The 25,472-nt window shown below is 36.4% G+C and overlaps 1 protein-coding gene across 3 annotated transcripts; it reads right to left on the reverse strand.

Moving 5' to 3' along the window:
- Positions 1 to 1,112: 1,112 nt before the first annotated feature.
- LOC103503322 (uncharacterized) lies at positions 1,113 to 25,153 on the reverse strand. 3 transcript variants are annotated; one of them, XM_008467475.2, is made up of 15 exons: positions 24,893 to 25,153; positions 24,269 to 24,649; positions 20,074 to 20,151; positions 19,788 to 19,843; positions 19,546 to 19,665; positions 19,363 to 19,433; positions 18,743 to 18,836; positions 18,420 to 18,623; positions 6,310 to 6,561; positions 5,693 to 5,801; positions 3,640 to 3,707; positions 1,976 to 2,045; positions 1,813 to 1,887; positions 1,638 to 1,729; positions 1,113 to 1,448 (listed from the first exon to the last, which is right to left on the reverse strand). In XM_008467475.2, the coding sequence occupies exons 2-15, from the start codon at positions 24,581 to 24,583 to the stop codon at positions 1,373 to 1,375; spliced, it is 1,680 nt and encodes a 559-aa protein (XP_008465697.1). In that variant the 5' UTR covers positions 24,584 to 24,649; positions 24,893 to 25,153; the 3' UTR covers positions 1,113 to 1,372. The 3 variants fall into 3 exon arrangements, with proteins under 3 accessions (XP_008465697.1, XP_050946205.1, XP_016903466.1); XM_051090248.1 differs by lacking the exon at positions 24,893 to 25,153 and adding an exon at positions 24,798 to 24,882; XM_017047977.2 differs by lacking the exon at positions 24,893 to 25,153 and adding an exon at positions 24,733 to 24,851.
- Between the last annotated feature and the right edge of the window lie 319 nt (positions 25,154 to 25,472).

Here is a 25,472-nt window from a genome sequence, read left to right on the forward strand (position 1 = left end):
AATGTATACGATCATGTATCGATCGTGTAGAAAATGATACACGATCGCGTAAAAAATGATACACGATCGCATACCAAATATAAACGATCTTGGTTTAAGATCATATACCAATATCTCAACGATTTTTTTTTAAGATCTTGTTCCAAATATAAATCTTTTATATTTTTTTATATTTGGTACATAACCTTGTAGATTTCGTAAACTATCTTGTACCCAAATTTAAACAATCGTATATCAATATTCACGATTTTGTTCAAAAATTTTTATATTTGGTACACAATCTTGTACCAATATCGTTTAGATTTGGTATACACTCATATACCCAAATATAAACAATCGTGTACTAATACCTCAGTGATTTTTTCAAATTATGTACCAAGATTTCTTATATTTGGTACATGATTTAGATACTTTGAAAAAAAATAGTAAAAGATCGATTGATTGATTAAAAACAAAAATCATGATTTAAATATATATATATATATATATATATATATATATATATATATATATATATATAGAAATTGCAAAAGAAAAAAGATGAAAATGAAGAACAAAGAAATCGAAGCTGTGCGAAATTCAAAAGCGGTAAGGTTGAATCTGGAATGTTAAAAAAAATGACTAACTTCGTGAGTCTTTTGACTTTATTACACGTGTCGTAAATATTGTGGTGTTTTGTTATATTTTATAAAAAAAATAAAAATATATTTGTAAGTCAGAACTAGGTGAATGTGAAAACTTAATCTTAATTTCTAAATGTTTTTATTTATTTCTAATTAGAGAATTTCAGCTGAACTTTTACATTCTAATTCAACACATTTGAAAGTGTTGGTTTATATGCTTTTGTCCCAACAAAAAGATAAATGTAAAAGTTAGAGTGAAATACAAAAATAATTGCAACAATTAAGAAACTCCAAGATTAATTGATGAAATTAAAGTAACAGTTAAAAACATGAGGAAAGATTAATTTATTAACTGTTATTTTAATTTGATCGATTAATGGATCCAATTAAAAGTTTAAGAAAAAATGAGAAAAAGGTACGGGGAATAGTGTATTGGATTTGGCAATTAATCAATTGAAATTCTTAGACAACAATAGAATGACGTAAAAATTTCAACAAACCACTTTTTTCCATTTTATTAAAAGCTCATCCAACAAAACATACAAAAGGAATAACGTTATTTCACCTTCACCACACAAACAAACCAATACATGAGGAATAAAAAATGAAAGAAAAATGGGATACCATTTCTACAACCATAATCAATACCTAACCCACCTAAACACACACGCTAAAGGATACCATTAAGCAGCATAAAAAATCATAGCCAATGCTGTGATTTTGTGGCTCGACCAATGTTTTCCTTCACGTTAAGGCCGATGGTATACGTACTTTGTTCGAGGATCTACAATCAAGCCCTTCCCTCCATTTACTTCTAAGTCGTGCCTGCATTTATCACAAAATGAGGCGTCTTAATTTTTCTGAATTGTGTAATCTTCAAAATCTCAGGCATCAAAAAGGCAACTATGCTCTAAATTTGTGAATGTGCACAATTGTCCTAAGGAATTCACCTTTAATTGAATAGAAAGAACTAAATCATTGTAGAAAAAGAGTTTAACGTAAGCATTAACTCACTGAAATACAAAGTCGGGGATGGTCAACTGCTCACGAGGAACGTATTTGAATAGCTGCAGTAGCCGATCGATGTATACAACTTTGTTCCATACCTGTATATCAGTTACTTAACACTTGATCTCAATCGGTGCATTTAATATCAGAGGATTAAAACATCAACAAAAAACAAACCTACCACATTATCCACGAGCAATTGCATGGCCAATACTGCAGCTTTCAATCCAAAGGTTGGGTGAAGAACATATATTGCCTACAAAAATCATACAGATTGATAAGAAAGATCAAGGCAGATTTTTTGTGTGCAATCAATATATAATGGAATAAGTTGGAGTTCATACATGGAGATTACGCTGGTGTTTTCGGCCAAGAATCTGCTGCAATCTCTTCATCCATCCCATATCTGGCCGACTAACAGTATACAGACCATAAACATGGTCAGAGAAGTTGGATAATATCCGGATATACTTATATGATGCACCATCATGAACTGAATGCACACAATTAGGTTTTCATTATGAAGGTCAATAACAGTCGGCTCCAAAATGGCCATTTTTCCAGTATGGCATTTCATTTAATGATGGATTCTTAAATTTTACATTTTTTGAAGTTTGAATCCAGAGCAGAATTCTGAATCAAATATGAAGAATAGCATTTCTGATGCATTCAAACATTTCCCGTGACAAGGTGCAATGTAGAAAATTACGTTTACACCTCAGTTAAGTTTCCACAAAGAATAATAGCAAATAGTGGTTGAAGGTGGTGACAAAGCTAGAATTGGTTCGATAGGCCAAAGGCCAGTGGCTTAAGGGAATGACGACTGGTAAGGTTGCGATACGATTGCGATCTTGCAAATGTCCGAAATGGCTAGGGTTAACAAGATCCACTCATCAAATTGTATTGGAGTTCGAGATAGGATGGTCCCTCTTTCTAAGGAACTATTTGAAGTGTTGGAGGCATCAGAGTGTGATTGAAGATGAGTATTAATTTCACATGCGGTGGACATCCTTCAAGCCTTTCAATGGCATTTAAAGGGAATATTGAATTGGGAAAATGAATCGCAGTAGTCTACCTGTACCAACCTCCTTCATAAAGATTTTATTTTGTGGAAATTCACAGCCTTGCCTTCCTGTCAGACTCGTGATGTATGACAGGGTACATTCATATATCTAGTTCATTTGAAGAACCTTCTCAGAACGTTTTTATTGATAAATTGCACTTCCATTAAAAAAAAAAGGAGAGAAAAAAAAAAGAACAACGATAGCTCAATGACAGGAGCCTTAAGGAATATTTCTCACACCATGGCACATCCAGTTTATGGACCTAGACATGATGAAATAGGTCATTGAAACAGAGAAATGTGTTTACATAGCATCTCCTTTTGTAGAAAGCATTGTTATTTGTGACTAACAAGTAACGAGGGTTTTCGAACATGATATTCTAAAAACTTCTCATTCTCTGTGTTTTTTATTTGGATAATAGGTTTGTGTTTCAATTTTAAACAGATATCATCCTCTGGAGCAGGAAATCTAATTATCGTTTAGCTTTTACCAAGTTCTGACTACAGATTGTCAAGGCTGTCAAGGCTGTCAAGGCCAACGGTATGTTCATGTACGTTTGAGTAGTAAGGCCAGGTATTTAGGGTGGTTTTTACACTCTAGCTGATAGTTTTGGCTTCTTACTTCTTTAGATTATACAGTTCGATCATGACTTGGTTCAAGTTTTTAGTTTTCTTACTTCAGTCATATGTTATTTGTGCTTCCTTGTTATTTTCCATTTCATGAATGAAAAATTATTTTCCTTAAGAATTGAAAACCAATTGAAACATTCTAAACATCCACGCATCCTTAAGGTATACCTGCATGATTTCCAAAAACTCTTCATTGTCTAGCCTTGTTGCTTGAAAAAAAAAATGTGTTTCATCCCACAAATCCTTGGTCGCTCAAAAAATAAATAGTAAATAATAAAATAGATGGTCATTTCAAGTAGATATTTCTGCACTTACGGCTGCAAAGAAGCTGCTGAGTGGAAGTACACTATTGTATAGGGCTTCTGTATTAATGGCTCAAATTCCTGAAATTTAAAACAAGTCAGTACATAGACTGAATAATATCATAGAACAACAAAGAAATGACGTGCAAGACTAATAATTGAAAAATATATAATTCTTACTAAGACTATATTCTACATTATTTAATGTTAGAACTAATTGAATGAACAAACCAAAAAGTATCAATTGATGAAAGGTTTGTTAAAGGACCACACCATAACGTGGACAAAAAAAGGCCTCATTTTTTTTAACAATACCCTAACATCATAACTTTTTTCCAATTACTCTTACGTCAGTGGATACTCTATACAACTTCAGTATCTTGAATCGTTTGTATATTTTGGAATGTCTTGAACCATGTATGTATCCAAGATGACCTGACTTAGATAAGTGCTAAATATGTCCCGAGTATTATGACAATACTACTTTCTTTAACAATTCCCTTACATCATAATCTTTCTCTGATTGCTCTTACCTCCATTGATACTATATACCAGGTGAATTATCTTTAATAAAACGGAAACAAGACAATCTAATTGAATTAATGAAATAAGACCAATACTCGATGTACAAAGAAATAAACAAGGAGAAAAAAGACAACCCAAACTGAAAAGACAAACAACCATCCCTAGGTGAATTATCTTGAAGTGTGTACATATCCAAGATGACCTGGCGAGCTAAATATATCCAAAGTGTTGTGTCACAATACTACTCTTTTCCCTGTGGCGCTAGAATCTTACCAAAATCATGGCCAACCTTGAGGGTATCTCTATCCCCCAGCATTCTTTTCACGAGCCTTTTCCTCCATCATAGGTGAGTTCTCTCCACCTCAAACCAAGCTTCTTTTGCTTACTTTGCAAAGCCAACTAACGAAGCAATCTTGAACATCAACCCAAACTAAACTAGATGAACAATTGAGAGTCCTACTCATTGTCAAATTTGTCTCCACCAGGTGTTCGCAACTTCCGTGCATATCTTAACTTGCCTCCACAATACCCATCGCCCTTTTGTGCATTTCTTACCTTTCATGACTGCAACCAACTTTCCTCCTCTTCAGGCCAAGACCCACAGTGTTCAACATTGCCCCTACTCTATGCCAAGATCCTTACGTTCTATAGTATTATTTCTCATCATCTTGATTCTTGACCACTCAGCTGTCCTGTCCCACTTCTACAACACGTGAGGACCTAACCAGAATGAGTTCTAACCTTTAACAACGTCAAAACTACTTACAAGACTTGCTGGTACTACTTGGTGAGAGATCAAATAATTTTTTAGAGTTCTTTCCTTTCTGCGCTGATAGATTTGGATAGCCTAAAATTTTCATCTTGGATAATGTTTTCAAGGTGCAAAGCACATTCTATGGTGACAAATCTCTTAATTTCTTTAACCCAAGAAGCGAAAAAAAGACATCAACTTACTGAGTTAAGGGAGGTGCACTTAATAAAATAATCAATGATAAATTAAATAAATATCATTAATAATAGAATTATATAAAACAATAAATATTAAACATGAAAGTACAAATAAAACTATTGAACTTGCCACCACAGAAAAAAGGTGAGAAGTTATAAACAAAGGAAAACAAAAACAAAGCCAACCATATTTGTTACGTAACTGAAACTGGAGGCTTACACCCTTCAGCAGAGAGGTTATGGCATGGGCGTATCTCTTATGCTTCAAACAATTTTAAAAGCATCAATACACCACTACTAACAATTTATCAAAGCATGATTGAGAACAACTCATACTTGCATCCTTATAATGTATGGAAGCTTTGGAACAATCTAAAATATAGGAATGGAACAAGATCTATTCTATAGGTTGTCCAATTGTCCTTGAGTTCTAAGAAGTTCGTCAATACTATATTACCAGGTCCCATATCAATGTTTGAAAAATGGGTGAGTCTTCGTGTTCTATGTCCATATAATCCTGCTTCTTAGGAGTCTCAAGACAAAAATCTAAAATGAGAAACAAATGCATAATATTTAAGATTAAATTAAATTACCTTTACCACATAGAGTACAAATCGCTCAAGATCAAGACACCGCAGTAGAAAATGAGCTCCCACAACAACCATAACAGGGCGACCCTCACTATCTACTCCACCACGGTAACTGCAATATATTGTAAATATGCATCTCAAGCTAATGATATTTTCAGAAATAAATAAATCTCTCTTCTGATTTTTGCAAGCTTCTAAGTAATTAGCCTGCCAAAGAGAGACATAAACTTAAACTCAGTACATTCCATAACGAGAAACAACATGGCGTTTCTCTCATATACACTCCAATTAGCCACTGGCACATCAAAAATCTAATGAACAAAAGCCAACTTTCTTAAAATGTTCTTTCTCTTACCAAGCAACTCTAACAAAACCTCTTAAAAAGTAGTGAATAAAGAGAGAATAATAAGTAAATACTAATTGACCAGAAAAGATCCAGAACTCCAAGAGCAACTCACTTGGATAAATGATTTTAACAAAGGAAGCCTAAATTAATATATCCAAATAATTCCAAGGTTCTACAATTTTTTCCTTGTTTATGTCCATCTCACCTTTTGATTATCATTTCAGACCATTATATGCATAAAGACATGAAAACAAACAAGAAACTTGACACTCACACTATTTTCATCTCCGCAATTTCAGAGAGATTAAGAGAATTTGCTTTAGCAAGGTATCTTGAATGAAGTGAATATTCTTCAGCAGCAGATAAAGGAGGTCCACCAAGGTCACCAAATCCAAGCATTCTACCATAGTTCCATCCAGTCTGCGCCTGGGCAGTTTTTTCCCATTGTTCCTTGCGTCTTTGATCTGGGTCTTTGATTAAAGCCATGAAAGCAGGATCCAAGTATGAATCCAAATATGATGAGTTCCTAAAAATACCACGCACAATTAGTTAAGTTAAAATACCTATACAAGAAGCAGCATAGATTGAGGAGACTCAATCTCAAAGATTTCCAAACCATAAATATTTGAAAATAGAACAAACTATAGGAACCATGATTTTTTTTTTTGTTAAAACAACTTTCATTGAGATCAATAATGAAAGGTACAAGGGCAAAGGAGCCCCATAATGACCTCAGATTATGAAAGGGGTCCAATTATGAAAGGGGTGTTATCTGAAGGTAACAACGTTATCCAATGAAGGAGATTAAAAAGAAGTCTAGAAATTCCTGCAGGATCAAATCCGAACAATGGAGGTCAGTAGGTCACTAATCCAGTACTTTTTACGCTCCAAGACGCAAGAATGGAAAAACAAAAACAAAAAAAAAAAACCAATAAAAGGAGGGGCAAAATAGACTGACTTAATAATCTTCATGCCCAGAAAACAGAATAGTGTTGGAGGGGCTTGGATGCAGTTGTATGACACGGGTTACTGTATGAGACAGGGTTACAGCAATCACAAGATGACAGGAATATCTCATGAGGATTAGCTCTCAATTTGGTAAGCTATAAGGAACTTTGGGGAATATAGCATGCTTAGATGTTCCATCTTGAGGACGAAGTGACTGGTGAGAATCTTATGTCTTCACTCATAACGAACCAAATCTCATCAATGCTAGGGTATCTTTCAGAGAAATTTGAACTACAAAAATGTTTACATTGAGAGTCAGATGTATTTTCTGTTATAGAAGAGGGTGGCGAAGGCAGTGTGGGATGAAGATCGAGATCCAAGATAGCTTTTTGTCTGTGGTTTGAAGGAATCATAATATGGATAGGGAACACATCCAGCAGTTATACATAGAGAACAAGGGAAACAATAAAATATGTCAACTTCACACAAGGCTGGAAGACTACACAAGTTCAGTTGAGCGGGAAGTGTGTTTAACTCAGATGGATTCGAACCTTACAAAAAACCAAGAAAGCATTAGGGAGGATGATAAGCAAGAAGGGCATATGGTAGCTATCTCTCGCAGTGAGAGATGACTTCAACAACAACAGGAATTAGAAGACTGTAAGACCCCTCCCATATTGCATACATATAAGAGGAGGGACAGAAAAGTAATTCAGCTGGACAGGAATGAGGAAAAAGGGAAAAAGTGAGGGATCGTGCGTGTGGGACCCAGGGAGAGAGAAGGCTGGAAAAAAACTTATATATAGCAACTTTTGGGGATTGGGTAGGTAGGTTTTATTTTGATAAAAACTTGGGAGGGCGGCTGCTGTAGCCAAGGTTACCCTAGAGTAGGCTACATGGTGGTATGTTATTTGTTATTTCTTTTCTTTGAAGGTTCTTTCTTGTTTAAAGCTTATGACTGTATTTTGGCAATATAAATAAATAAACCTACAGAGAATACTCTGTTTTTCTTGCCATTAAGTTGGGTTCTTAGAGTTCTTTTGGGAAACCTAACAATTGGTATCAGAGCCTCTAGAAACTGGGGGTGATCACGAGACAAATGGCTCAACGACAGATGGAAGAAAGAGTCGAGGGTACTGAAAAGGAACTCCTGAGTCTGAAAGAGATGCTGCTTGAAATGAAGAAGGCTGTAGAACGATTGGCTGACGAAATGAAGGAAAATCATAGTTACAAAAAAAAGGAAGAATCAGGTACCACATCAGACGGTTCAGTGATGAAGTTAAAGGGGAAGATGGATGAAACCGAGCCGATGACTGAGATCAATGGAACAGTAACTGACCGGAGCAAGTACAAAAAACTGGAGATGCCGATGTTCCTTGGAGAAAACCCTGAGTCATGGGTGTACAGGGCTGAACATTTTTTTGAGATAAACAACCTGCCTGAGAGTGAAAAAGTCAAGGTAGCTGTGGTAAGTTTTGGCCAGGACGAAGTGGATTGGTACCGCTGGAGTCACAACAGGAAGAAGGTGGAGTCATGGGAAGATCTGAAGAGTAGGATGTTTGAGTTTTTTCGAGACTCGAGACAAAAGAGTTTAGGGGCAAGATTGATTAGGATTCAACAAGACGGATCCTATAATGAGTATGTCAAAAAATTCGTGACCTATTCAGCCCCACTACCCTACATGGCAAAAAGTGTGTTGGTTGATGCGTTTGTCACTGGTTTGGAACCTTCCCTACACGCAGAGGTCATCAGTAGACATCCTCAAACACTGGAGGATTGTATGAGGGAAGCACAGCTAGTGAATGATCGAAATTTAGCTTTAAAATTGTCCAAGATGGAGTTAGGAATGACAGAGTGGGAGGAAGGAGGATCATCTAAAGTCAAGAAGCTGGGAGATGCGGACAAGCCACCACCAAGGAAGACTGATTTCCAAATGAAACAGATCACCATACCTATTAAAGGTAACTTCAAGAAAGGGGAACCACCGGTGAAGAGGCCGTCAGATGCAGAATTTAGAGCAAGACTAGACCGTGGATTGTGTTTCAGATGCAATGACAAGTATTCTCCTGAACACCGATGCAAAACCAAGGAGAAAAGAGAACTGATGTTCTTCATCATGAATGAAGAAGAAGAGGATGAAGAAGGAGACAGCCACGAGGAAGTAGCCGAGGGAACCGTAGAGCTAAAGACTTTGGAACTTACCGAAGATGCTGCAATTGAACTGAAGACCATGACTCGTTTTTCCTCAAAGGGAACGATGAAACTTAAGGGATGGATAAGGCAGAAGGAGATAGTGATACTAATTGATAGCGGGGCAACCCATAATTTCATCCATCAATCCTTAGCAGTAGATTTAAAGCTGGGATTGGAACAACACACTCAGTTCGGTTACACCATAGGAAATGGAACACGCTGTAAGGGAAAGGGGATATGTCGAAGAGTGGAAGTAAAACTTGAAGAAATTACCATCATAGCAGATTTCCTAGCGGTAGAATTGGGCTCCGTCGATGCAGTCTTAGGGATGCAGTGGCTGGACACCACAGGTACTATGAAGATCCACTGGCCTTCCTTGACGATGAGCTTTTGGAACGAAGGTAGACAGATCATTTTGAAAGGAGATCCTTCCCTCATCAAGGCAGAATGTTCGCTAAGGACATTAGAAAAGACATGGCAAGAGGATGATCAAGGATTTCTATTGGAATGGGCAAACATGGAAGTAGAAATTGAGGATACCTACAAGACTGATAAGAAAGAGAAAGGAGATGAAGCTGATATCCCTATGATTCGGTTCTTACTACAACAGTACACCGATATCTTTACCACACCAAAGGGCCTCCCTCCAAAAAGAGATATCGACCACAGGATCTTGACATTGCCCAACCAAAGGCCGATCAATGTAACACCGTATAAATATGGACATATCCAAAAAGGGGAGATAGAGAATTTAGTGGCTGAAATGCTGCAAGATGGAATCATCCGTCCAAGTCGAAGCCCATATTCCAGCCCTGTTCTACTGGTTAAAAAGAAAGATGGGGGTGGCGGTTTTGTGTTGATTACCGGAAGTTGAATCAAGCTACAGTTTCAGATAAGTTTCCTATCCCGGTGATTGAAGAACTATTGGATGAGCTATATGGAGCTGCGGTATTCTCTAAATTGGACCTCAAATCGGGTTACCACCAAATTAGAATGAAGGAAGAAGATATAGAAAAGACAGCGTTTCGCACCCATGAAGGCCATTATGAATTCCTGGTGATGCCTTTCGGTCTCACAAATGCACCAGCAACGTTTCAATCACTGATGAATCAGGTTTTCAAGCCCTTCCTTAGACGTTGTGTTTTGGTATTTTTTGACGATATCTTAGTATATAGCAGTGACATAACTGAACATGAGAAACACCTAGGAATGGTTTTTGCTGTGCTAAGGGATAATCAACTTTATGTCAATCACAAGAAATGTGTATTTGCTCATTCCAGAATCCAATACTTGGGACACCAAATATCCAAGGCAGGGGTAGAGGCGGATGAAGACAAAATTAGAAGTATGGTAAATTGGCCAAGACCTTCAGATGTGACTGAACTAAGAGGATTTCTGGGGCTGACTGGTTATTACCGACGGTTTGTTAAGGGTTACAGCAACATTGCGACCCTCCTCACTAAGCTACTCCAGAAAAATGCCTTTAAATGGAATGAAGAAGCTGAAACAGCATTCATTAGGCTGAAGGTGGCGATGACAACTATACCGGTCTTGGCGCTCCCAGATTGGAGTATGCCCTTTGCCATAGAAACTGACGCTTCAGGCAGCGGCTAGGGAGCAGTTTTATCACAAAGAGGGCATCCCATAGCCTTTTATAGTCAGAAGCTTTCGCAAAGAGCCCAGGCAAAGTCGATACATGAAAGATAATTGATGGCTGTGGTATTATCTGTACAAAGGTGGAGGCATTATCTATTGGGAAGGAAGTTTTCTATCCTATCAGACCAGAAGGCTTTGAAGTTTCTGTTAGAACAAAGGGAAGTGCAGCCCCAATTCCAGAAATGGCTAACCAAACTTCTAGGGTATGATTTTGAAATACTCTACCAACCGGGCCTACTCAACAAAGCAGCAGATGCTCTCTCAAGAGTTGAACCAAGGATAGAGCTTCATGAGATGACAACTTCTGGTATTGTCGACATCAGTGTTGTGTGTGAGGAAGTTGACAAGGATGAAGAGCTACAAAAAATTGTGGCAAAGCTAAAGAAGGAACAAGAAGTGGGAGGAAAATTCGAGTGGAAGAATGGTAGATTACTCTACAAAGGAAGACTTGTACTACCACGGACTTCCTCCCTTATTCCTAGATTGCTGCACACCTTTCATGATTCAGTGCTAGGAGGCCATTCGGGGTTCCTACGAACGTACAAGAGGATGAGTGGGGAACTTTATTGGCAGGGGATGAAGAATGATATCAAAAAATATGTGGATCAGTGTGAAGTCTGTCAGCGGAACAAATATGAAGCTACTAAATCGGCTGGTGTTCTTCAACCCCTACCCATTCCAGACAAAATCTTGGAAGATTGGACGATGGACTTTATTGAAGGATTGCCTAAGGCAGGAGGCATGAATGTAATCATGGTAGTGGTGGATCGTCTAACTAAGTACGCCTACTTCATCACTCTTAAACACCCCTTCTCGGCGAAACAGATAGCTCTAACCTTCATTGACAAGTTAGTTAGACGTCATGGGACTCCAAATTCTATCATATCTGATAGAGACAAGATCTTCCTCAGCAATTTTTGGAGGGAACTATTCGCATCCATGGGGACCTTACTGAAAAGAAGTACAGCATTCCACCCACAGACAGATGGACAAATTGAAAGAGTGAATCAATGCTTAGAAACTTACTTGAGATGTTTTTGTAATGAGCAGCCACACAAGTGGGATCAGTTCATACCGTGGGCCGAACTATGGTACAACACTACCTTCCACGCATCTACAAAAACTACTCCTTTTAAGGCAGTTTATGGTCGTTCCCCACCCCCTTTGCTATCCTACGGGGATAAGAAAACCACTAACAATGAAGTGGAATTAATGCTGAAAGAACGTGATTCAGCTCTTAATGCCTTAAAGGAAAATTTAACCTTAGCTCAAAACCGCATGAAGAAGTTTGCTGATCTAAAGAGAAGGGAACTTAAGCTAAAGGTGGGTGAGGAGGTATATCTCAAACTTAAACCTTATAGACAACGCTCCTTGGCACGGAAGAAATCAGAAAAATTGGCTCCTAGATATTATGGGCCTTATAAAATCATTGAAGAAATTGGAGCAGTGGCTTACCGGCTGGACCTTCCCCCAGAGGCAGCAATACACAATGTCTTCCATATTTCGCAGCTCAAACCCAAGCTGGGGGCACAGCAAGTAGTCCAGCACCAGCACCCCATGTTGACAGAAAATTTTGAATTACAGCTATGGCCAGAAAATGTTCTTGGGATCCGTTGGAATAAGGAGTTAGGGGCTAACGAGTGGTTAATCAAATGGCAAGGCCTACCGGAGAGTGATGCTACGTGGGAATCGGTTTATCAAATGAATCAACAATTTCCTTCTTTCCACCTTGAGGACAAGGTGAATGTGGAACCGAGGGGTATTGTAAGACCTCCCATATTGCATACATATAAGAGGAGGGACAGTAAAGTAATTCAGCTGGACAGGAATGAGGAAAAAGGGAAAAAGTGAGGGATCGTGCGTGTGGGACCCAGGGAGAGAGAAGGCTGGAAAAAAACTTATATATAGCAACTTTTGGGGATTGGGTAGGTAGGTTTTATTTTGATAAAAACTTGGAAGGGCGGCTGCTGTAGCCAAGGTTACCCTAAAGTAGGCTACATGTTGGTATGTTATTTGTTATTTCTTTTCTTTGAAGGTTCTTTCTTGTTTAAAGCTTATGACTGTATTTTGGCAATATAAATAAATAAACCTACAGAGAATACTCTGTTTTTCTTGCCATTAAGTTGGGTTCTTAGAGTTCTTTTGGGAAACCTAACAAAGACATGACCTCTATCCTTCCACTTTCAACTTAGAGAAGTCCTATTTCAGTCTAAGCAGAAGAAGAAATTCCTTTCTGAAGTCATAAACTCCCCATCATCCATTCTTTATTGTCGTTTGAACACATGAGAGGGATTTGAGAATCAAAATCTTTATGACAAAACATTGACCTCCGTAATAATGGTAGTTCTGACAACTTCTAGAGGAAACTTTGTGCTTTTTGACAAAAGAACAATTTTGTAACTGTGAACTGCAACAAGACTGGCGGGACTCTGGCTTCGCTATAAAAGACAGGAAACAGTTACATGGTAAACTTATAGAAAGCTTTTAATGTTCTTTTTGCTGCTTCTTTTTTTTTTTTTTTTTTTTTTTGGTTCATATCTTGTTTTTTGTAGATATTACATAACCTGTTCAATGATGAGGCATATAATAACCAAAAAGCTAGCATGAGGCATATAATAACCAAAAAGCTAGCATCCCTTTTTACTTTATTCTTATAACAACTAGCATCCTATTTGACTTACTAACAGCTTGCTTGTCAAATAGAATATAACAAATGGTCTAATGCAATCAAGACAAACCCTTCCAAGTTGTAGAATGAAAGAAACTTCAATCTTTTGAAGGTTAGTGAGTTGATGAGGTGATGGATTTAGCTCGATGATTGACTTCTTCATGGTATACTCTCACTTTTTACCCAGATATTTCCTACTATATGTATAATCTTTTTTCCACCATATCACAGCACAACGACAAAATATGTTACTATATTCTCACGATTGGAGTCCACTTTTATAATCTCCAAAGCTCGTAGGGTGGATTGCTGACACCTTCGTGTATTTTCAGGTAACAGGTTATCATACAATTTTGTTAAGCAAAATAATTAATGTAGTGTCAACCTAGTTGAGATTCACCTCCTAACCCTGGGTTTATATGCTCATTGTATAATTCTCTTGGACTATGAGCTCCTACCCATTATTAATATATTAATAAAGACATTGTTTCCTTTTCAAAAGAAAAAAAATACAATTTTGTTACTTTCAGATATATATATATAACTCGATGGAAGTCTTTTTTTTTAAATGAAACAGCCTTTTTATTGATATATTAATAATGAGACAGAAGCTCATAGTACAAGAGAATTATACAATGTACCAATGTCTATGAAACTTGGAAGTTTTGATAACAGGTTACAATGTGTCAATGTCTATGAAACTATTAGGTGATATATAATTAAATTTGCCAACACCACATCAGTTCACGCCTCTAGGAGCTTTAGTAGTAACAGTTCTTCTGTTAAACATCAAATTATGCTATGGCATAGTAGACTAGGGCATTCAAATTTTTCGTATCTCAAAATTCTCTTTCCAAATCTCTTTAAGGGAGTTGATTGTTCTCATTTAATTGTGAAAATTGCATTTTCACAAAGTTGTTTCTCCTCTTTTTCACCGAAACCTTACTCTATCTTTTTTTTAAAACAAAAACAAGCCTCTTTATTAATGATAATAAATGAGATTAATGCTCAAAGTAGAAGAATAATATACTATGCGCAATGAGGAGAAAAATGAATAAAAGGAAAAACAAAATAACGATACAAACGCCAAAATCCTCTATAACTCAAACCAAAAAGGAGAAAGAATAACCAAGCAAAATAATTTTCTTCCAATAAGAAGCCAAATTCTGTGGAATAATTGCACACTAATAGCTTCGAAAAGAATGTAGATGGAACACCGATCGGAGACAAAAACGAACTTGAGCCTAAGAAGACTTGCTAACAATTTTCAAACCAACAAACTGCAAAGTAACATTAAATTCTTTGACAAGAGGAAACCATTCTTGCTCCCGATGAGAAAAGATGAAACGCAAACCAACTCAACCGAAATGCCGAAATCTAAATTATGATGCCCAAAATAAGCTTTGAAATGAGTGAAGAGGGAACGCCAAGAGAACAACTATCCTTGCTGAATCTTCACCATGATGAAAACCAAGAACTGCTAAAAGTATTAATTGTTCAATCGATTGGAAACAATTCTTAAGACCAGCTTCTTCAATGAATCTAGGGGGAGAACTAGTTCTGAATTAAAGGTTCAAGAGACTTGAATCCCGAACTCTTTCTCTGCACCCTTCAAACCTCACAAAGAAACCGATTATCGAAACAAAAAGTAACTAAAATCAGATCTCAAACAAAAACTAGTTTGCATTTTTCTACTATCGACTTTAAATGGGCTGGAATTTTGCAATGCCTAGACTGAGAGGGTTTCCGGAGGTCTGATTTCCATCATTCAATTTTTCTTCATTCCGAAAAAAATCATTGAGATCAGTTTCTAAGGGGTTCTTCAAAGAATGATCCTCTAACTCGTCTTCAAAACCATTTTACTTAATTCACAGTGATATTTGGGGCCCCACTAAATTTGTATTCCACTGTTGGTTCGTGACTTTCATTGAGAATCATACCCGTTTGTTGTGGGTCATTTTATTAACAAAAAAAATCCAAAGTGAAGGATGTTTCCACATGTTTTTACAATATGAGTGAAACCCAATTTTCAACAAAAATAGATATTTTACATTCAGATAATGGCATTGAAGATTTCAACGAACATCTGAGAGAGTTTTTTCAAAATAAAGGCATTATTCACCAATCCACTTGTTGAGACACCCCCTCAACAGAGTGGTATTGAAGAACATAAAAATAGGCATTTATAGGTTGCTCGAACCATAAGGTTGACTATGCATGTATACCTAAATACTTCTTGGGTGGGGGAGGAAGCAATTCTCACAGCTACCTACCTAATAAATTGAATGCCTTCTAAAGTTTTGAATTTTGAATCTCCACTTAGATGTTTTGAAAGTTTTTTTTCCATATACTTGTTTGTCCTCTAATTTACCTAAAAAGTTTTCGAGTGTATTTGTTATGTACATCTTCCTAGTCATTTTCTATCAAAATAGATCATCGAGCTCTTAAATGTACCTTTTCTGGGTTATGCCTCTAACGAAAGGGGGTAAAAATGTTTTTACTCAAAACAAAAAATCTTTATGTGAGAATGGACATGTCGTTTTTGGAAAACCAACCTTTTTCACCCAAAATTATCTTGGGGGGGGGGGGGAGAGAGAACACAAATTTTAGAGGATGATAATTTTTGGGATGTATCTGAATCTCTTCCAAATGTTATTTGTCCTAGTCTTAGTTCTTCAATACCAAAACATTGTAATTCTCGAGAATTACTACAAAAAGATTCTAATGATTTGAATCCTAAATTTAAGTTTTATGCTAGAAAAAAAATTCAATCAATTAAACAAGGACCAAATAGCTGACTCATCGCAATTCTAATCTCAAACTCTGAGGGACGATTCTGAAACTCCAGGTAACCAATCGTCAACTCTTGTTTCACCTATTATCATTGAAAATTCCACGTCTGATGTGTCTCCAACCGTGGATAATTTCTTACATGTTGTCTCTGATCTTGATCTCTATAATGCTTTGAGAAATAGTACGAGAGCTTGCACTAAATATCTATTGCAAATTATATGTTGTACTCAAATTTGTCAAATAGTCATTAAAGCTTCCACCCCTAGGATAGACAACTTATTTGTACCAAGAAATATACAAGAAGCCTTAGATGATCCAAATTGGAAAGTGGCTATCATGAAAGAGATGAATGCTCTAAGACATAATGGTATGTGGGAAATAGTAGATTTACCAAGAGACAAGAAACTAGTGGGGTGTAAATCAGTACTTGAAAGATAAAGCAAGACTTCTTTGGAAAATAACAATGCTAATGGTAATATTGAAAGATAAAGCAAGACTTGTTGCAAAAGGATTCACTCAAACTTATGGGATTGATTATCAGGAAACTATTTCCGCTATTGCTAAAATTAATTCCATTAGAGTTCTTTTATCACTAGCAGTAAATTTAGATTGGCCCATTCACCAGCTCGATGTAAGAAACTCATTTCTCAATAGTGATCTTGAAGAATAAGTGTTTATGAGCCCACCACCAGGTTTTGAAATTGATTTAGGGTGAACAAAGTATGTCGGCTAAAGAAATCTCTATACGAGCTCAAGCAATCTCTAAAAGCATGGTTGAACGAATTGGGAAAGTAGTTACTAGCTTTGGGTTTCCTCAAAGTCAAGCTGATGACACCATGTTTTACAAGCATTCTGAAAATAATAATAGAGTTGTGATGTTGATTGTTTATGTAGATGACATTATTCTTACAAGTAATGATGAAGCTGAATTGAACATGTTAAAGAAAAGGCTTGCTAGCGCATTTCAAATCAAAGACTTAGGAACAATAAAATACTTCCTAGGGACAGAATTTGCGAGATCCAAAAAGGGCATGATTGTGAATCAAAGAAAATAAGTTTTTGATTTACTTGGAGAAACAGGTCTACTTGGGTGCAGGGTAGCCAAGACACCTATGAACCAAATTTGAAATTGAAAGCTGCAAAAGATAAGGATGTAAAGAACAGGGAACGATACCGAAGACTTGTGGGAAAACTTATTGATTTGTCTCACACACGACTAGATATTGCTTTTTTAGTAAGCTTGGTAAGTCAATTCATGCACTCGCCAGGACAGGCCCACTTTGAAGATGCATATAGAATCTTGAGATATTTGAAGAAAACTTCAGGAAATGGCATATTGTTTAAGAAACACAAATATCTTCAGATTGAAGTTTACGCTAGTGTTAATTGGGCAGGAAATACAATGGGTAGAAGATCTAATTCTAGCTATTGTTTATTGGTTGGAGGTAACCTAATCACTTGGCGTAGCAAAAAGCAACTACAGAATTTAGACTTTTCACATGGTGTATGTGAAAAATATGGATAAAAAGATTATTGGAAGAATCGAAGATCTTTCAGAAGACTCCTACACGTGTGTACTGAGATAACAAATGATGCCATCTCTATAGCCCATAATCCAGTTCTAAATCATAGGACAAAGCATATAGAGGCCGACATGAACTTCATTAAGGACAAAATTGAAACAAGCAGTACAGAACAAACAACTGATGTGTTGTCTTGACTAAAGGGCTACCAAAAGTACAATTTAATAGAATGATTAACAAGCTGTCGATGAAAGATATACTTAGACCAGCTTGAGGGAGAGTCTGGGTTGTAAAAGTGTTGTAAAATCATTTAGGATTTTATTTTATTCTTATTAGGATACTTTCCTTTTTATGTATTTAGCTTTTCTCCTATACAAGAAAGCTTTGTATCTTATGGTTAATCAATAAGAATAAAAGATAGTCCATACCATTCAAATCTACAAAAACAGATTAATGTCATCAAATTCATGGCAACTCTGATCAATGTTATCAAATTTGTGGCAACTTTTACTCGTACAAGTATGCAATTCACACGAATCTACAATTTGAAGATGCAATATTTTTTTAAAAAAATTGTTATATTGCAGAAATCATTCCACTAACCTCCGTGTCAACCTTACATCACTAACAGGAGTATCATTGGGAACTGGGGGAGGCTTTGGAACATTCTTTTTGGGTAAAGGTTTTATCCTTATTTTCCGCTCGTCTATAATGGTCTCACCATTCTCATCTCCAACATCTGCAGGAAGCTTTGACAATGCAACTTCTTCCTCGTGTTTATCACGAGGAAAGTACAGAGGAAGCAACCTGCCTCAGAACATACAAAAGCAGATAGAATAAGTCCAACATGGATCATTATATTTATTACACCATGTACAACATAACCTCCAGGAATGGCAGGCCTCAGTTGCTTGAGAGTTGAGTACCTCTTGTATATTTCTGTATCTACTGATGACGTTGTACAAAATACAACCGCTTTAATTTTATCTCTCTGCTTCTCGAGAAAACGACGCACAGTTCCTAAACAAAAGAAAAAGAAAAATTAAATGGGGGATAAGACGTAAAACTTTTCTTTTCTTTCTTTTACTTTTGTTATAAGATGTTAATTAGAGTTCCAACATAGTCCATCAGACAATCGGAACAGCTACTTTGGTTGGATATCAATAAGTTGATCAGGTACACAGTCGTACACAAAGATTTACATTAAAGGAACCTTTGACATCTCAGATAATTTAGTTCGATCACTATGCTGATCTAAAGAATTCAAGTTGGTATTTGGTAACAATCATAAATGGTGACGACTAGATCTAAATGACCAAAACTGGCCAACCATCAAAGAAAAATAACAAAATAAGTGGTTGAAAATTTATAGTTGGCACCCTGTGCAGTTCCTCAAGCCCAAAAACATATTAGATCCGAACATACAAGGTAAAATTGGTAGTTAATGGAAGCCCGTAATTTATGAATGAATATCCACGGAATTTGAAATCAGTGGAATAGAGAAAAATATAGACAAATTAAAGGAACGTGTAGTTAAATATCTCACTTATTGCTACGTGTGCAGCAGGTTCACGGGGATAGTTTTTTGCCTCTGTATATATACAACCCATAGCAATGCTGCATTAAATGCCATTAATATGTAAGCTAAAAATACCAAGAGAATCAAGAGATGAGCAAATAATATGGAGAAAATAGAATGTAGCATCAGGCGTTCAGCAACTTTCACAACCTCTGAAGCCCATTTTCAATGAGAAGTTCAAGGCAAGAACGGTAGCAATGGCTCAGAGCATTCTCTGCAGCAGTATGGTATTTGACAGCATATTTTGGACCAACAGTATGTATGACCTTTCTGAAAGAACACGGTAAATATCAAATTGAAGTTGGAGAAAAATTAACAATAGTGAGGATCAGTTTTATGGGAAAATGTATAGGTATTCAATCTGGAGATCCAAACATCAACTACATACTCACCTTGCTGGAAGGTCATAAGCATTAGTGACTTTTGCCATTCCTGTGCGGCAACCACCCTTCAGGAAATGCAAGTATATCTAGCGAGTCAGGTCTTGACATTCTTATTTTCCAAAGAAGTGCTATAAAAGAAACTTTTCTAACAATCGTGAAATCCATATTCCATTTTATCTCCAAAGTATTTACATTTATCCTTTTTTTACATTAAGCATATGTTAATTTTTGGAAATTTTCAAGGGTAAAGCAATAAATAAAAGCCTAACTGAAGAATAAATAATCGCAGGCGTACAAGTGTTCCACATTCGTCTAATAGACCAGGTCCTGCAGCAGCATGCAAACCAGGGCTGCTGTGCGCTTCATCCAAGTTCTGTATAATGAAATGTACAATCAGAAGAAATAGCAGATACATAAAGTAGTTACCTATTTCATTATAAACTTAACCAAAAAGAAATTTTCTGATTTGCAGATCATTGATTATCTATAACATAACTTCATAACTTTCACCAAACAAGCTTTAATTCTAACAGGTTTTAAAGTCTCGTTTCTGTTCAAAAGAAAAAAAAAAGAGAGAAAGAAAAGAGAAAAAGAAAAAGAAAGAAATTGAGCATGCCATAGAACCCCTTCATATCTACAATTGCACTGTACTTTTTTTCCAAAGTACAAGAGAATTATACTAAGGGCAAAAAGAGTAATCACAAACAAAAGTACAGATGAATTGAACAACAAAAACAACACAAACAAAACCCTGAGGTAAACAGTAGAAAGATAAGAACAAAGCAAACCTAAAAAACTTTCAACATGAAGCCCAAAAACAACTGAAAGATTGCAGACTAAAAACTTCAAAATGGATAGGAGGAAAACACCAAGGAGAGCAAAAAGCCATGCAGCTTGTTGTTGAAAAAATATGCCTCCTAAGTAGTCCTTAAATCTTGAGTGAGTGACTCGAACCAGAATGTTTACGAAGAACTCTAGAGAGCCAAATAATAGAAGTATCCATCGAACTTCTAATGATCCACTAAAACAGTCTTCAAAAATAAATGGCTGAAAAAACAAGACCAGGTCTAAAATCTGTACTCAAACCAAAATAATTCCACATTTCTCAACAATGGACTTCAAGTGATCTGGAATTTCAAAGTGCTGAGCTTGTGAAGGAAATAAAGAGGCATGTTTCTCAATAATTAAATCCTCCTCTGTCTAAAACAAGGTACTCAGATCAGATTCTAAAGGATCCTTAATAGACTGGTCACCTTCTCCGTTGTCTTCAGCAAATGTTCGACTTCCTCGTTGCTCACACTAAAAGGAGAGTCGAAATCTGATACACTCTTCTTTTTCGATGAAGAGATTGAAGTTAGGGGGGAGAACCTCTCAAAAAATTTACCTTTGAATTAGGCACAGAGAAAACTGAGTATTTAAAAGAAGGATGAACAGAGCTCAGAGGATCTGACTTGTAAGATTGAAAAGGGGCTTGCAAAAGGGCACAATTTGCCTCCAAAAAATCAGGGTTCTTATCCAAAATCAATTTTTCTTTTGTAAGCTTTTTTTAAGGCCTCCTTTACCCTTTTCCTTCTAACAAAATGCTTTGGGAAAGTCTTGAAGGAATGTGGGAGAACCTTGATTTTAGATGTTTTTTTAGACTTAGCCTTTGACCCAGATTTGGTCGAGAAAGAGAGGGAAGAAGAAGAAAGAGCAGTGCAGGAAGAGTTGGAAGCTGGAGCTTTACCGGAGGGGATTTCAATGGGCACAGAACCAGCAATGGGAAAGAAAGAAAAAGACTTTGACGAAGTTGAGGGAAGTGAACTGCTAAGGGAGGAAGAAAGAGCGGCAAAAGTGTGGCCACACTTCCACTGACCTGCCTTTCCATCTGTACTGAAACTTATAATTCCAATTGGCAATTAAGAATGCTCAACCATAATAATCTCTTTCCTCTCTAAAAGTTCTCTTTGACTTCCCCTGCATTTTTCCTTTCATTTTTTAAGACCTTTTTTCTTTTTTCTCTCCTCTTTAGAAAAAGGCTCTTTAATGGCCCGTGACTCTTAGGCTTCCTTATAAGGGCTGCGAATTTTGAATAAGGCTTTTTGCGCCAAGAGGATTTGTGAATCTTGGACTACTTTCAAAACTGAGTTTGATCATTTCCCCGTGATTCTTCCATCGTCAGCGGGAAGAAAGCTATCAAAGAGTCTATTTTTAGAATCCATTGGGATTTGAATCTGGTTTTCTTTTTTAAGCATCAACATTTGAATCGGAATTTGAATCGGAAGAATCTAAATCGTCATCAACCAAAACTTGCTTTAGACGAGCCCAGTCGATTGGTTGGAGAAATCTTTTCTAAATAAAGCACCTTGAATTTTGACCAGGGGTTCCAAACATTCAATATCTCCAAAGTTCTGAAAAATGTTACCTTTCATCTGAAATTTCTATAGTAGATGGCGTAAAGCAACATAAATTTTTCTGAACTTGAATTTTTGCTTCAGCAACATTAACAACATTCAACGTTTCATTTGCAATCGATAATAGTCTGCCGAAATAAGATGCAATAGCTTCAAAGGTTTGCCGGCTCCAATAGTCTAAAGGTAAGTTTTTAATCGAGAACCACCCGCCATAACCCTTCACTACTTTCAGACGACCACGTAACTGCTTGTTCCACCTTTCAAATTTCCCTTCTTTTAGTACAAATGGATTGAGATACTGTTAATTCCTAAACAATGAGCAAAGCATCTCTACATTCTCTGGACCCGAGGATGACAACTGTACAAACAGTTTAAGTTATTCAAGTACACATCAATCACATACTCAAATGATTAATTTCCCCAGTACGATGAACATAGCAACCAAATAGCATAACATGGCTAGTCAGTCAGATTTTTGTCCACTTTCATCACTTGTTCTTGACTCATCTGCTCATTCTCATTTTGTCTGTGTACTTGATTGATCACCATGTGGAACCATTTCAAAAGAGAGTTATACATTTTGGTTTGTAATTCTATCCCCATATATTTGTTGAGTGGGTTACCATCAATCATCATACTCTAATTTTGGGCATCCAGATTACATTCATAATCATCACTATATAGATGGCCGATGTGACATGACCTATCCATTAACTAGTTACACAACTTGGCTCCAAGTTGATGACAATCTGGAGTTTGGCCTTGCAGATAAAGGATTCAATCAAGAATCCAGTTGTTGCTTTGATTAATCATGATGACATTCTGGCGTTACTTGAATATTTGAAATTTCTACACTCTTTGTAAAAAGTTAAAACTCCTTCAGAGTGGAACAGTAAGATTTAATATTATGCTTTGTTCCTATAAAGCCTCTAAGGCTATTTTTTTTCTCATAACCAGAAATATTTGCCTGCACTTCTTTTCATCTTCCTCAATAACAATTCCTATTCATCCACCAATATTTCGATAACACTCTAGCTCTAGTACACAAAAGTTTCCAAGTATATGTCTTGTAACAAAAGATCCTTCTTCAGTAGATCCAGGAGCAAGTGATGATCTTCCCTAGCTCATAATATAGATAAATAACTATGTATTTATCCTGCATAACGACCATGTGCTGGCTTGGTGGTCAATAAGGGTTAGGTAAACAATAAAGGCCCTAGAAACCTACCTAAGGTTTAATATGTATAACTTACTTTGGCAACCAAACGTAGTAAAGTCACATGGTTATTCCATAAGAATTATTGAGATACACACAATGTAGGTCAAACACTCACGGATATATCCTACTTTCTCTTTTATCTCATACAACCATTTGTCATTTCCAGCATGCTCTTTTATTCTATCTTTTCTACAACTACGCTTGAAGTCAATTGACTTGGTTGATGCGAACAATGTTCGAGACCTATGTCCTTTCCACTTCCTCAGACACAACTTCCAATCCAAGCTAACTTATGATGTTGCTTGAGTTCAGGCATTTAGCTTTTGGCTCCTTAGTATTCACATCATGAATATCTTGCCAAGAAACTCTTAGGGTTATAAGGGGACCACAATCTAGTTACATATTGCTAATGAACACAATTGCAAAAAGGCATCGTGATCCCTACGTTAGTTAGCGATATTTCACAGCATGTAAACGAGGCACTGGTTTCCTAGTCAATTAGGCATGCCAGTTAATAATCAACGAAATTTCAATTTCAACTAATTTCCCACTAATATATCCTACTCAAATGCTATGACATTAAAGCTGAACGAGATAAAAAGAAATGGTTGTGTGATAATTAGTACGCCCTGATGTAGCCCAAAACCAAAGAATTGAAATTCTTATTCGCAATTGGTTTCCCAACTTAAATTACATCTAGTTCTTTCTTCTTCTTCTTCTATGTAATGTACAAAGTTCTGGTTTTTCCTTCTGAATTCTTTTGGAGCTATTATTATGAAGTTCACGGCACTTTTGGCATCGGTTTACTTTTCCGTTGGTGTACGTGTGACGGTCTATTTAAGAAGGAAAAGAAGAGGATAGAGAAGATTAACTCTCACCTCGTTCGTAGAATTCACGACAGCATCTACCTCGAGATTCCATGGATTCCCCCTCCAGAGATATATTTTAGAATTAATTTCATGATCTACGGGAAATCTCGAAACGACTCCATTAGTCCCACCTTCGGCGTCAGATGGAGACGTGAGAGGATCAGGAAAGTAAGAATTAGAGAAGGAAGGATCTTCGTTAACGAACTCCAATGAAGACCTATGTTCTGCATCACTCCAACGTGGAATTTGATCCAAATTTACAACATAATCCAGGCTATCTGTTGTGGTAGTTGTGGCCGCAGATGTAGCCACTGTCCTGTACATTTTAACAACAACGCAACCAAACCCTTCCAAAGCTCATGCAAAGACCCACATTCATCAGAGAAATCCCTGAAACAAACGAAGTTCCATAGAAAATCAGGAACAAAAGAAACAATCCACAGAAAATCTCATAATAAAGCATAAGAAAAAACCTGTTTCAATTTCAAATAATACCATAGAAACGAAAACGAACTCGATTTCATTTTTCAACCCTAACCTGACATTTAACGAAGAACAAAAAGGAAACGGAATGGAAAAAATTCACAAAGAAAAAAAAAGGAAAAAAATGATGATGAGAGAAAGATTAACAACCTGCAAATGCAAATTCCTATGGAGATTTCAGAAAGTGTTCTTCCTTTCGTTTTCTTTTTCTGTTTCTTTTTTTTTTTTTTTTTTTTTCTCACGGACTTTTGTTGTTCTTCAGATAAAAAAATAAAATAAAATAAAAAAATGTCCAGCTAATTTCGTAAAATGATGAGCTAGCGAAAGCATATACGGATTCGGAGATAATTCCGACTTTAATTGTCCAAAAATGTTTTTTTCTTTTTTAATGGTTTCTTTTTGTCTTTTTCCGCCCCATATCGTTCGTTGCATTTCACTATCCAATTGTTTTCTACATTTTTTAAAACCTGCACTAAATTAAAAATAGATTTTTCTTGGGAAAATGACAAAAACGGCGACGTTTAGATTTTGCATTTTAAGGATAAAACACTTGTAAAAAACTTATGTTTTTGTTTTCCTTGGGCAATCTCATGCGCAATCGACCCGAAATTTCATGTTTTGTTTTTAACTTTCAAAATAAGAATATGTACAAATTACCAAAATACCATTTGCTCTCAAGATTGACTGATTGTTACACGACAAACCTTACGAAGTGTACCCAAGACGTAAA

This window comes from Cucumis melo, chromosome 9 (assembly GCF_025177605.1).
Source record: "Cucumis melo cultivar AY chromosome 9, USDA_Cmelo_AY_1.0, whole genome shotgun sequence".
Classification (NCBI taxonomy): domain Eukaryota; kingdom Viridiplantae; phylum Streptophyta; class Magnoliopsida; order Cucurbitales; family Cucurbitaceae; genus Cucumis; species Cucumis melo.

Coding starts and splice junctions, on each gene's coding strand:
- LOC103503322 (XM_008467475.2), bottom strand. CDS start 24,583: ATGTACAGGACAGTGGCTACATCTGCGGCCACAACTACCACAACAGAT. Junction 20,152..24,268: donor TCGTGAATTCTACGAACGAG/GTGAGAGTTAAT, acceptor TTCATTATACAG/AACTTGGATGAAGCGCACAG. Junction 19,666..19,787: donor GCTTATGACCTTCCAGCAAG/GTGAGTATGTAG, acceptor GTGTTCTTTCAG/AAAGGTCATACATACTGTTG.